The 12,637-nt window shown below is 35.4% G+C and overlaps 1 protein-coding gene across 2 annotated transcripts in view; it reads left to right on the top strand.

Annotated features, from left to right (window-relative positions):
- Positions 1 to 12,637, top strand: part of NFXL2 (NF-X1-type zinc finger protein NFXL2) — an 86,168-nt gene extending 73,531 nt beyond the window's left edge. For both annotated transcript variants that reach the window (XM_077383074.1, XM_077383073.1), the window contains 3 exons: positions 9,666 to 9,872; positions 11,674 to 11,763; positions 12,204 to 12,637. In XM_077383074.1, coding sequence (XP_077239189.1) covers positions 9,666 to 9,872; positions 11,674 to 11,763; positions 12,204 to 12,362 — 456 coding nt within the window. In that variant the 3' untranslated portion in view covers positions 12,363 to 12,637. The remainder of the gene's footprint in view (positions 1 to 9,665; positions 9,873 to 11,673; positions 11,764 to 12,203) is intronic.

Here is a 12,637-nt window from a genome sequence, read left to right as displayed (position 1 = left end):
AAGCCGAGCAAGAATATGAAATCCATTGCCCCTCCGAGGGTAGTGGCTTTTGCGTTGACGTTTTTTCATAGATGCATCAAAACATGTGATCACATCAAGAAAAGAAAATTCAAAGTTGCAAGTTGGTGAATACTTTGTAGAAGGGAGGAGGAATCCTTGAATCACCTATTATTGCTGAAATCCCAAAGGGCAACCCAAGGGGGGGTGAAATGGGTAATTTAAATTTTTTTACCTAAATAAGAAAGGGTGTGTGAGATTAATCCTAGATTATTCTAACCCTTGTTCAAATATGCTTAGTAGAAAGTGAAGGAGGAGATATCACCAATCACCAAATGAAAGAGAGAGTAAGAGGTAGGAGACCACACAACGATATAGAGTGGTTCGGCCCTTCAACCACAAGGACCTACTCCACTACTCAAGTTTTGTCTCCGTGGGATTTTCTTCACTATGGTGGGTCTCCACTAAAGCCGGATCCCAAGCCTTACCAACCTCTACCGCCTCCAAGGGAGCAAACTCTCTCTACAAACCGCCTCCAAAGAGATTAACCCTCTTTGCAAACCACCTATAAGGGAATAACTCCTCTTTGCAACTCCTGATTCACCTTTCTTAACGGGCTGAATTGTAGACCCTCGATTACAATGAAGAAGATGAATGAAGAACTTATTTAGCCTCTTAATTAGGCTTGGTACAAAGATGATAGCTCACAAACTCTCCAAAAGAGAATAATAAAGCCCTTTGCAGATCTTCTTCAAATAGATGTGCATGTTCAAAGCATTTGAAAAAAACTAATGGATTTAAAGGTTAAAAGATGATTTTCAATGGTTCCAAAAGTCTTTTAATCCATGATAAACCAACATATTTATAGCCGACAATGATTCATGACCGTTTGGGGGTAGTTTGGGTAAGAAAAGAACAAAAACGGGTAAAAATCAACTAGTCGTTATGCCCCAATGGCTAGTTTTTCTCCCAGGGGCAGTTGCCCGCCATAGGGCTGCTAGAATTTCATAAAAAAACATATTTTCTGCCGTTTTTGTAAAATTCATATTTCTTATTGGATTTTGACGTTCTTATACTCGATTTGAACGGAAATGTTGAGATATTTCTGTTAAAAATATTTTCAAAAATATTTGAAAATGTTTAGGACCGGATAAGCTAAGATTAAAGGTCTAGAATTCACTATTCAAGTGCTAATACAATATCTTTTCAATTTTAAACTTAACCTAACACTAGGGCTATTGGTCCTTGGACTATATCCTTTTGTTTTGAAGATATTTGAGACCTTTTAAAAAGATTTTCCATGAAAAACAATTGGGTCCAAAGGTGGTTTTGAAGATGGTTTGAAAAATGCATTGAAATGCAAAATCACATGAATGCGATCTCCAATACAATATAGAAAATGTAAGGTTCTTGAACTCCCTTGATTGTCTTGGCTTCAAACATCTTCTTTATGCTCTTGAACTTGTAGGCGAACTCTTTTGAATGCTTAGTCCATGTAACTCCCCCTCTTGAATGGATTCTTCACTTTGAGACATGAGAAGGTCACCAACACTTTCTTCAACTTCAAGCTCCTCTTGGCATATGCTAGGCTTGCTTGTGGGATCCTCAACTTGAGCTCTATGCTTGGACATCTTCCAAGGATGATGCCTCCAATGTGTGCAAGCTCACTTAGTTCCTTTGTGCATGTTGATCTTCAAGCCATGTGTTGTGTTGTATTGTTGTAATGTGCTAATGGCAATATGACATGTGAAGTTCTTGTCTAAGGCACAACACTCCAAGGCAACACATTAGCTCATAAAGACTAATCAATTTGAGTTTGCTAGCATCAAAACAATAAGGTAAAGGTGATTAGTTGAACCCATGGGAACCCTTGAGCTAACAACCTCCCCCTTTTTTATTATGGCAAATCAAATTGATTAGGAGGCGATATCAAAATAATAGACAAATAAGCATCAAATATAAATAATGAAATTTTATTCCTCACTATATGCACAAGTATAATATGTCAATATAAAGCAAGAAAGGCATATAGAATATGGATTGCCTAATCAATTCCAAAATTCTTCCCTTTTTGGAAGTAGCAAAAAGGAAGGTTTTAACAGGAAAGTTCAAGATAGGATGCCAAGATGTGCAAGGAGCACTCCCCCCATCTACTTATTATGCATATAAGATGCTCAAGGTGAAAAATACATGATAAGAGTAAGGCAACCATGAAAACTTAAGCAATCACCCTTTTTTTTGGTATGTGGAGATTTACAGTTTAAGCACAACTTAAGGGTGTTTATCACTATAAGCATTCCAAATACAATCCTATGAAGCATATAAACACAAAAGATTTTACAACTAAGCATTCCTCCTAAGTTCTTGTTATGCATACGCATAGATCAATAAAAGCATGGCATAACAAGGAAAGTGAATGAAAAGATGACATTGAAAGTTCTACTAGGAAACTTATCATGAATATAGAATAATCAACTTGAAATACACATGATTAGAATCGAGAAACATAGAGATAGAATGAACAGTGCAAAGCATTCCTATGTTTGATATTACATCTCATTCTATAATGATTGGGCACGGGCAAAGGGGATCAAGATACTGCAAACTAATCCTGTGGCCCATGAAAATACAAATGGTATGACATTTCAAGCTCTCCTAATGCTTATCATAAAAGATTTAACAGATAAAATCCAACACAGTCCTAATAAGCAGTTTTTTGTTAAGATTTGCAATTTTAAGCACAGCTAGTGGGGCAATGTTGGAATGGACAATGTAAGCATATCATTATGGTTCATATAAACGTGAGAATAAGACAGTTTGGCTCTCCCCCTAAGTATTCGTCATTGGCCTTAGGTAACACCTATGAGGCAAGGCATGACAAAGCAAAATTGCTAAGGATATGACTGTGAATGCTCTCACCCAATGAATCTTATTATGGTGATTTATCCAAATAGCTTTAAAAGCACATGATAAGAGAGTCAATTCATAGGAAATGAAATAATTCTTGTAACACATGATCCTATGAAGGGAATTCTAGTAGCTTTACAGGATAAGGCACATGGAACGAGGTACTTCTCATTGGGGTCATCCAATGATAAGTCCAAAGACTAAGAAAGATTTGAAACTGAGGCTCATCCTAAGGGCTTTTGTCAGAATTGAGAGATAATCTCTGAGTGAGAATACAAAGACAAGCCCAACTACAACACAGATGGAGCAATGAGGCTCCAAATGAGGGTACTTATCATATATGCTATATCTACATAGAATAACTCATATGATAAGCCCATATTGGATGGATATGACACGTAGCTTCCCGTTTGTTAGAAATTCATACAGTGTATGAATCCAAAGGGCTGTCCAACACAGAGTTACCAAGGGTTTATTAAGTGATTAGTTGAAGAACAACCCTTAGGCTACAATTTTTGCTAGGGGTAATCAAATGAAATGATGGGATAACCTAGCAAGACATGCTCCCCTTGAATAATTGCATATATAGATATATAGACACACATAACAAGTTAAAGCACATTAGACTGCCTATGGTTTAGATGCTGTCATTTAGCCAATTAGTTAGATGTCTTAATTAGGGTGATGGTACCTTTCCTTCATAAGAAGGCATGAGCACCGATTTGAGCAGCTTTTAACATTAAGTTTTAACATCTTTACCATGCAGCTAATACCATACAAGGGGTGATATAATATACATAGAGTGTTATATGAATAGAAAGTTATAAACACATCAAGGATAGGCACAAGACAAGTAAGTTTGGTAATGCATACTATCCTAGGACAAGCAACTCTAAGACAACTAGTTGTATTCAATTTTCATAAAGAAGCAAACTAGTTTTCATCTTTTAGGGAATTCTTGTTTCCATTTTCATTTTCTTATCCCTTATTAAGATGTTCCATGTGTTTTGATGGATTAAACTTTGTCAACACAACACATTTCATTACAAGCTAATTATGCACATATCTCAATTTTAAGCACAATTTAGGCCTTTTTGAGATACAAGTTTGAGTGTTTTGAGATTCAAATCACACATATAGGCATAATGTGTATATATATCACTTTAAATCACATGCCATTCATTAAGGGGATTTTAATGATCATTGCAATTAATGAACCCTCCTAAGTTTGAAGTTCACAGTTGTTTATATCTTTCAAGTTCAATTAATCTTGTGAACTTATCAAAGCCATATGGAATTTAATGATTTGACATAAGACACTCCATAGTGACAATGTATTTGATTCTAATATGCACACTTATCTAAATTTATCATGTTTTCCTTGCTCTAGTGCACTTATACTAGTTGAGAAGGGTGTAAGATGGTCAAACAATCTTAGCACTTCACATATATTTAATACATTCAAATTTCATCTTACGGTTCTTTACAACAAGTGATTTTCTTTCAAGCTTAAGGATACATTTGCAGCTTCCCTTAATAATTATACTCCAAGTTTAAAGGGAAGTTCTTAAAATCCAAGGATCTTGAAAAGTGATCATTAGAGAGTTAGTCCTTGGGAAAATGAATCAATTCATTTTAGCTTATGAATTTCTTTAGGATTTTAACCAAATGTTATAAAAATTATTAAGACTCAACTTTGTTTATCTAGATTTTTTTAAGAAGAGTAGATTTCAATTTACATGTTTACAGTTTTCATCTTCTTTATCTAGATTCTCTTATTTTACCTAAAAAATATTCAGTTCTTTAAGAATTTTAAAAGTGATTTATTAGGAGCTTAATTTCCAAATTCTACATTTGTTTCGGTTTTCCTAGACAAAGTATGATAAACTAGGTGAACATCCTAGGGCCTAGCAAACACTAAATCTAACCTATTTGGATTCAAGTTTCAAAGATATCTAAACTTAGAAAGCTATCTTCAACCAACTAGGCTGATCCTATGGGTCAATAAGGGTACTATGTGCATGAATAACTTTCAAGTGAGATACAAAATACGTAGACCTAAGTACATGGTCATACCATTATAAGTGAGTAATCTTCTAAGTACAATGACACGAGTTTATAAGATTAATCAAAGATAGTGTCTCATGTCACAAATGGTATGAACACTACATTATAGATATTTAAAGATCAAGCATGATTTGCATATTTGTATCTATAATTCATCTTGAAAATATGAGCAATGAGGCACAAATAACTAGATGCAAAGAGATCAATCTACTTTAAAAATATAGCATCTAGCATACAAAATTATAAAAGATATACCTATGCATGCACAACCTAGATACAAGATGATCAATCAAGATTTGTAAGTTGTATCTAGCAATCAATTTTCAAATGATTTAACATTTAAGCACAAACCCCTAAATCAAAAATACAATTATGATTAAGATTCAAGTGAGGGGTTTTGGAACCCAAACCAACTTGGGTCTAACTAAGTTTGTTCTATAGAGTATCTTTTCTAACCCACACAAACTTGTAAAATTTCACAATCTAAACCTACATCTAGATTTATGGTGTCCTAATCTAGAACTACAAGATTTATGATCACACTTGTTTTTATTTTCTTCTTGTAGTTGATGATTTAAAAAACAACTCTTCATTTTTAGTTTTGATCTTGTTGATCTCTTCCTTTAATACATTTAATTCATGAGATGAATTCAACTTTAGTTCTATTTCTTTTTCTAATTTTTTGTTATTTCAATCAACTTCATTTCTTCATTTAGTAACTTTTGATAATCCTTTTCTGATTCTTCATATTTTTTAGAGTGAGGTGAGTGAATCCTTTAGGTTTTGATTCTTAGAAACTTTAACTTCTCAAGCTTCATTTAGTGTTTCAATCCTGCTTAAAAGTTCATCAATGGGTGGATCTTCCCTCTCATCATCATTATCTTTATTAACTTCTAAAGCCATAAGACATGTTACTTTGAAATTATTTTCAAGTGAGGTCCATATTTCTTTTGCATTCTTACAAGTAGAGATTGTATCAAATAAGCATGGAGGTAAAGCACAACATATTGCATTCATAGCTTCAGAGTTTAAGGGAAATAGTCTTTTATCATATTCGTTAATTCTTTTAGATTTGCATAATGTGAATCCATTTTCAATCACTTTTAACAAATCATTATCTAGACCCTTAAGATAAGACCTCATATGGATCGACCAAGATCCATAGTCGGTTCCATCAAAATATGGAAATCTAGAATCCATTAGGTTTTTAGATCTTTTCTCTTCAAGATTTTCAAGTGAAAACCTATGTAAGAGCCTTGGGCTCTGATACCAATTGAAATCCCAAAGGGCACCCCAAGAGGGGGTGAATTGGGTAGTTTAAAAAAATTTACCTAAATAAGAAAGGGTGTGTGTGATTAATCATAGATTATTCTAACCCTTGTTCAAATATGCTTAGTAGAAAGTAAAGGAAGAGATATTACCAATCACCAAATGAAAGAGAGAGTAAGAGGTAGGAGATGACACAACGATATAGAGTGGTTCAACCCTTCAACCGCAAGGACCTACTTCACTACCCAAGTTTTGTCTCCTTGGGATTTACTTTACTATGGTGGATCTCCACTAAAGTCGGTGCCTCCAAGGGAACAAATCCTCTTTGCAAACCGCCTCAAGGAGATTAACCCTCTTTGCAAACCGCCTCTAAGGGAATAACTCATTTTCGCAACTCCTGATTCACCTTTCTTAACGGGCGGAATCATAGACCCTCGATTATAATGAAGAAGACGAATGCAGAACTTACTTAACCTCTTGATTAGGCTTGATACAAAGATGATAGCTCACAAACTCTCCAAAAGATTACAATAATATAGCCCTATGGAGATCATCTTCAAATAGATGTGCAAGTTCAAAGCATTTGAAGAAAACTAATGGATTTGAAGGTTAAAGCTATGATTTTCAATGGTTCCAAAAGTCCTTTAATCCATGATAAAACAACATATTTATAGCCCACAATGATTCATGACCGTTTGGGGGTAGTTTAGGCAAGAAAAGAACAAAAACGATCAAAAAATAACTAGTCGTTATGCTCCAATGGCTAGTTTTTCGCCCAAGGGTGGTAGCGGTGCGGTGGGGCGGTAGCCCCCCACCATAGGGCTGGAATTTCATAAAAAACAGATTTTCAGCCAATTTTGTAAAATTTCTCTCTCTCTCTCTCTCTCTCTCTCTCTTCTTATCGATTTTGACGTTCTTATACTCGATTGAACGGAAATGATGAGATATTTCTGTTAAAAATATTTTCAAAAATGTTCGAAAATGTTTAGGATGAGATAAGCTAGGATTAAAGGTCTGGAATTCACTATTCAAGTGCTAATTCATTGTCTTTTCAATTTTAAACTTGAAAACTGGGTATGGGTCCTTGGACTATGGGTCCTTAGAATATATCCTTTTGTTTTGAAGATATTTGAGATTTTTTTAAAAGATTTTTCACGAAAAACAATTGGGTCCAAAGTTGGTTTTGGAGATGGTTTAAAAATGCTTTGAAATGCAAAACCACATAAATGAGATCTTCAATACAATCTAGAAAATACAAGGTGCTTGAACTCCCTTGATTGTCTTGGTTTCAAATATCTTCTTTATGCTCTTGAACTTGTAGGTGAACTTTTTTGAATGCTTGGTCCATGCAACTCTCCCTCTTGAATGGATTCTTCACTTTGGGACATGAGAAGGTCACCACACTTTGTTCAACTTCAAGCACCTCTTGGCATGATGCCTCCAATGTGTGCAAGCTCACTTAGTTCCTTTGTACATGTTGACCCTCAAGCCATATGTTGTGTTTTATTGTGCTAATGTGCTAATGGCGATATGACATGTGAAGTTCTTGTCTAAGGCACAACACTCCAAGGCAACACATTAGTCCATAAAGGTAATCAATTTGAGTTTTCTAGCATCAAAACAATAAGGTAAAGGTGATTAGTTGAACCCATGAGAACCCTTGGGCTAACAATTGCATTGCCCTTTCTCCTATAGTCTCTGGATGGATGCGATAAAACCTTTTGGTTTGGCATGGGTATTTCCAAAGAACATTGACATGGTTTACTTCACTGGGCTAGCGGACCTTTTGGTTGCACGGGACAATAAATGTGGAAGCTAATTCATTATGTTCTAATATGGAATATTTGGAATGAGCGCAATAATAGGATATTTGAAGATAAGGAGAAAAGGTGAAACCAAATTGCTCTTGACATCAAGCTTGCAACAATATCTTGGACTAGGGCAAAGGTTGGTATTATTTATAGTGTGGGGGAAATTTTAAGAAATTGGCATGCGGTGTTATGGGAAAAAAATTATAGTGAGAATTTCTCCTGTGGAAGGCTCCTCAGGTGGGTTGGGTCAAGTTGAATTTTGATATAAGCTCTATTGGTAACCCGGGTCTTGCCGGCATTGGGGGTTTGATTCACAATGCCAATGGTGTAGTTTTGATGTCATACTCGGGTCCGGCTGGCTTTTGTGATGCTAATGAAGCTGAAGCAAAAGCTCTACTTTTAGGTTTAAGATGGTTTTCTAAGCATAACCTGGGTCCTCTCATTATTGAAGGTGATTCGTCAAATGCGTTACCGTGGGCGTCGCGCAAAAGTAGAGGACTTTGGAAGCTTGAAAATACCATCGCAGAGATTCGGGATTTGATGTGTTTAATTTGTCCTAAAATTCAACATATGAGAAGGTCGGCCAATGAGAAGGCGGATCAATTGGCCAAGGATGGTGTCGATTTGGCTTCGATGGATGTAATCCTTCATCTTCTACAGGAGGGCGTCGGTTAATACCCTGGTGCTCTTGAAAATCATTTGGCTTTGGGATTTATATTTTTGGCTGCAGCTTTGCTTGGTGCGGCGATGTTTAATTTGTATTTTGCTTTTGTGGACAACTTGTCCCCTTCGTTGTAACCCTTGTTTTATGAGGAATGAAATCTGTTACTCTTTCAAAAAAAAAAAAAACCCTAGAGGAGAATTTTGCATAGATTGCAACTTGTGAAGATTTTCTTTAAAAAAAAGGTGGAGGAATAGAAAGGAGAAGCAGCGAAAAAACAAAGAGAAGATCAGGTTTAGTTCTTTTGCTTTGTTACCATGTAGTGTAGAACGAAGAAAATAGAGAGGAGAGGAGGGGAGAAAGTACTGAGAAGTTTGTTGTTTTTCTTAATGAAAACCCACTTCTCTCAAAGTTTATAGCTTTTATTAATGGAATCCCACGAATTCTCTCCTCTTTTATAGATTGCAAATAATATTTGACGAGCCTCATCACATGTAGTCAAATAAGTGACGTAAGAGATGGGCTCATCCCCTTGCCTCATTGTTTTTTTCATTAATTATTTTATCTCGCTGTCCTTTTCCCTCTGTAATGGTATTTTTGTAATTTCATCATTGAGGATTCCCAATATGGGAAGTACTCACTGTTTCTCTCCATTTATTGCATGACTTCTCCACTTCTTCCTCCTTTATCTTTTTCTTCTAGCGATTCATAGTTCTAGCAGGTAGAACGTAAATAGCTGGGCCTGTATCTAGAGGTGCTATTGGCGTGAGTAATTTGAAGTTCCGACATACAGTGTGGCATTGCGATGATGCCTATGAATAAGAATTCCATTGCATTATAATTTCTTGTTAATCAGGGTTCTATATCCGATTGTTTTATAAAACTTAAAAGTTTCAAAAGAAATTCTTCATTTCATGTATCTATATTTATTTTTGTTATCTTTATCTTGCAAGGTTACTGTACGTTGTGCATGCCAAAACCTGAAAAAGGAGTGGCCATGTAAAGATGTTCAAGCTGCATACTGCAATGCTGGTCGCGATCCCAAAGATATCTCGAAAACCCAGTTTGGGCTTGGACTTATTCCATGCAATTCAGGTTGTGCTAGTAAATTAAAGGTTGTTGATTCAGAGATACACTTGCGGAAAACTAACGTGGTAGAGGTAATGGTTTCTATTTTTCCCCAGACATTTTCTACCGAGTGTCTGCTACTTTAGTGCTCGTAAGTCTTCATTTGTTTCATTTATTTTTACTGAATTTCAGCCGTTGAGCTTTGAAGAGGATTTGTACTTATATGGTAGATCTACATGCCTTTCTTACAAGTATTCAAAATGATTGTCGTGTCATGACTTGGTAATCTTGGCTTCCACCGTATTCTGTTCCTGCACCCCATTCAGAAGATGTCATGATACATTAAGCCATGTCTTTTGTGATACTTGTTTTTTTTCAAAAGATAATGATCATCGATGCTATAAAAAGAAAGAGAAACAAGAAGATGCCCAGATGGCCTTATCGGAAAAAGAAGGCAGAAGAGGCCAAAAGGCTACAAGTATCAACAGAACTACCATAGGGGCAGAGTGCCCACGACAATGTTCCATTAATCCAATCTTTTTGATAAAATGTCACATCTTTGGTGCTCCTCAAAATGTGGTAGAAGTAGCGAGCTGATTTCTAGTCTCACTGGTCCCAAGCTTGATCTCTTTGCTCAATTAATACATTCAAATATTTGACTTCACCATTAAAGATATCAAAAGATCCACCTTGAATATGCAAAAGCTAGTAAGTAGTTCCCATCTGTTTCTGCATTTGGATCTCTGACACCGATGGGCCTGGAATACACACCTTGATCTGCCTTTGGCCAAAAAAAAAAAAGCCAATTGGGCCCAATTACCTTAAAAGCTTCCGTTAAAGTTTAGCTTGATGAAGTTTAGTGGAGTGGGATTCCACCTAGCTAAAATTCTGCCATATGAACACTGCATGCGCAATCAATTTCCTGCCCCCACCCCAACTGTAAGATTTCATATTTTTTTTCCTTACCACTACCCACTTAATGGCAGGCTACTTTGTATCCAATGTTGACAAACTACTGCCTTATGACTACCATCAAAGATCTTTCATTTCATCCATTCCATGCACCCCATAACACGACAAATGGTGCAACTTGCTGAAGGGCATATATGTTATTTTTCGTTCCATTGATATATGATGTAATGTGTGTATTTCATTATTATTAAATAGAAGCCTCCCACAGGAACTTTGTGGCCTCTCTCCCATCTACCTTTTTATCTTCGTTGTATAATTCTCTATTCTAACTTTATATTCTTTGTTTAAACAACTAATATGACTTTTCATGAATGCAACAAGCATAAATGAGTGATCCTTATGCAAGAGAGAAGGAAATGGATGGACAAATTAATTATGATAGTGCATGTAAAACTAAAGATTACTTTACAGATGTCTTCTACAAGGTTGCTTGAAAAGAGTGTTTAAAGTTCATTTTTGAAACATTTGTATGACTATTCATGCATTGCGGGCTAGTGTTGGACACACCTTAATCATTAGGGGCACTATTATTCGTTTATATAAATATTTGTAGTTAGCATTCTCTTACATCGTATTAGATATCCCATAATGTCAACAATACATGTGCGACATCAAAGCACCATCAAAGAATCTTTACTGTATGTTCTGGTCATCTACAATTAATTTATGGAATTTGTGTACAATTTTATAGAACTATTTACTCTATGGTCTGATGATGTACAATTAATTTATGGGGCTTGTGTGCAATTTTATAGAGCTATATTTCGATGTAGTTCTATCCATATGTGTGCTATTCTGATATATCTGCACTTGTTGTATTCGTAAACATTGACATGATCATGCTGGCATACACTACGATAGGATTTGGTATTGGTAGTAGACATACTAGCTAAAACGTACCTTTCTTCTACTTTTCCTAAGGGTAAGGAGACCGATGCTGGAGACATGCCTAAGCGAAGAAAGAAACGCGAGCGGGTACAAAAAGAATCCAGGCAGATTTCAAAACTGCAGGTTCGTTTCTTTTAACTTGAGATTTTGTCAGTAAGTGTATCTCGGGAGATTTTTAAAAAAAAATTGTTACCCTCGGATTTTATATTGGAAAAGACTAGAAAACCAGAGTGTTTATAAAAACATAAAAATATATAATTTAAGAAAATATAAAGTAAAATATTGGTAAATTATCATGATATTTTTCAAGATAAATGATAAAAATGAAAATAGATATTTTTCAAGATAAAATGATAAAAATGAAAATATTGCCATATTTTTTTAAATCTCTGGATTATTTTGGGTTGTCATTTTATCAAAATGGTGCAATAAAATCGTGACATTTTGAAAAACTCGGAGATTTATGACTCTGAAGCACTGAAGCAGCATTGTGTAGTATATAGTACCTCATTTTATTCTAATGATTATTGCTAATGATTATTGCTAATGCTTCACTTGCACAGGTAATTAGAGCAGCCATTTGGAGATGCCTTGTCCTTATTCTCATAGTAGGAGCCATAATCACAGTCGTGCATTATGGTTATAAGGGTCTCTTCTGGCTTTCCGATTGGATGAACAAGGTTGAAGAAAAACGACTAAGAAAAAGATTTCCAAGTTTCTGATAATTTTAGAAAGCTCTAGAGAAACTAGAAATGACACAAAACATTATTTTGTTTAATTGGATTGATTGAACATTATTTTATTTATTTGGGTTGATTGACTGAATAATAGCCTTCCCTTCCCTTCCGCCGATGTTTGTGGAAGTGGGTTCATAACTGCATATTGTTTAGAAGGAAAATAATTGTTGAGGAAGCTGTCATTAGACCTAAGATGAGTGTCAAGATTATGTGGTGGAAAGAATAAATTGACTTGTGGGAATCCATGTCTTTCTACCATA

This window comes from Tasmannia lanceolata, unplaced genomic scaffold (genome assembly GCF_043159265.1).
Source record: "Tasmannia lanceolata isolate RefF3 unplaced genomic scaffold, GAP_Taslan_0.1 ptg000006l, whole genome shotgun sequence".
Lineage (NCBI taxonomy): Eukaryota > Viridiplantae > Streptophyta > Magnoliopsida > Canellales > Winteraceae > Tasmannia > Tasmannia lanceolata.
The sequence above is the reverse complement of the archived record's forward strand: the minus strand, read 5'-3'. Positions and strand labels throughout refer to the sequence as shown.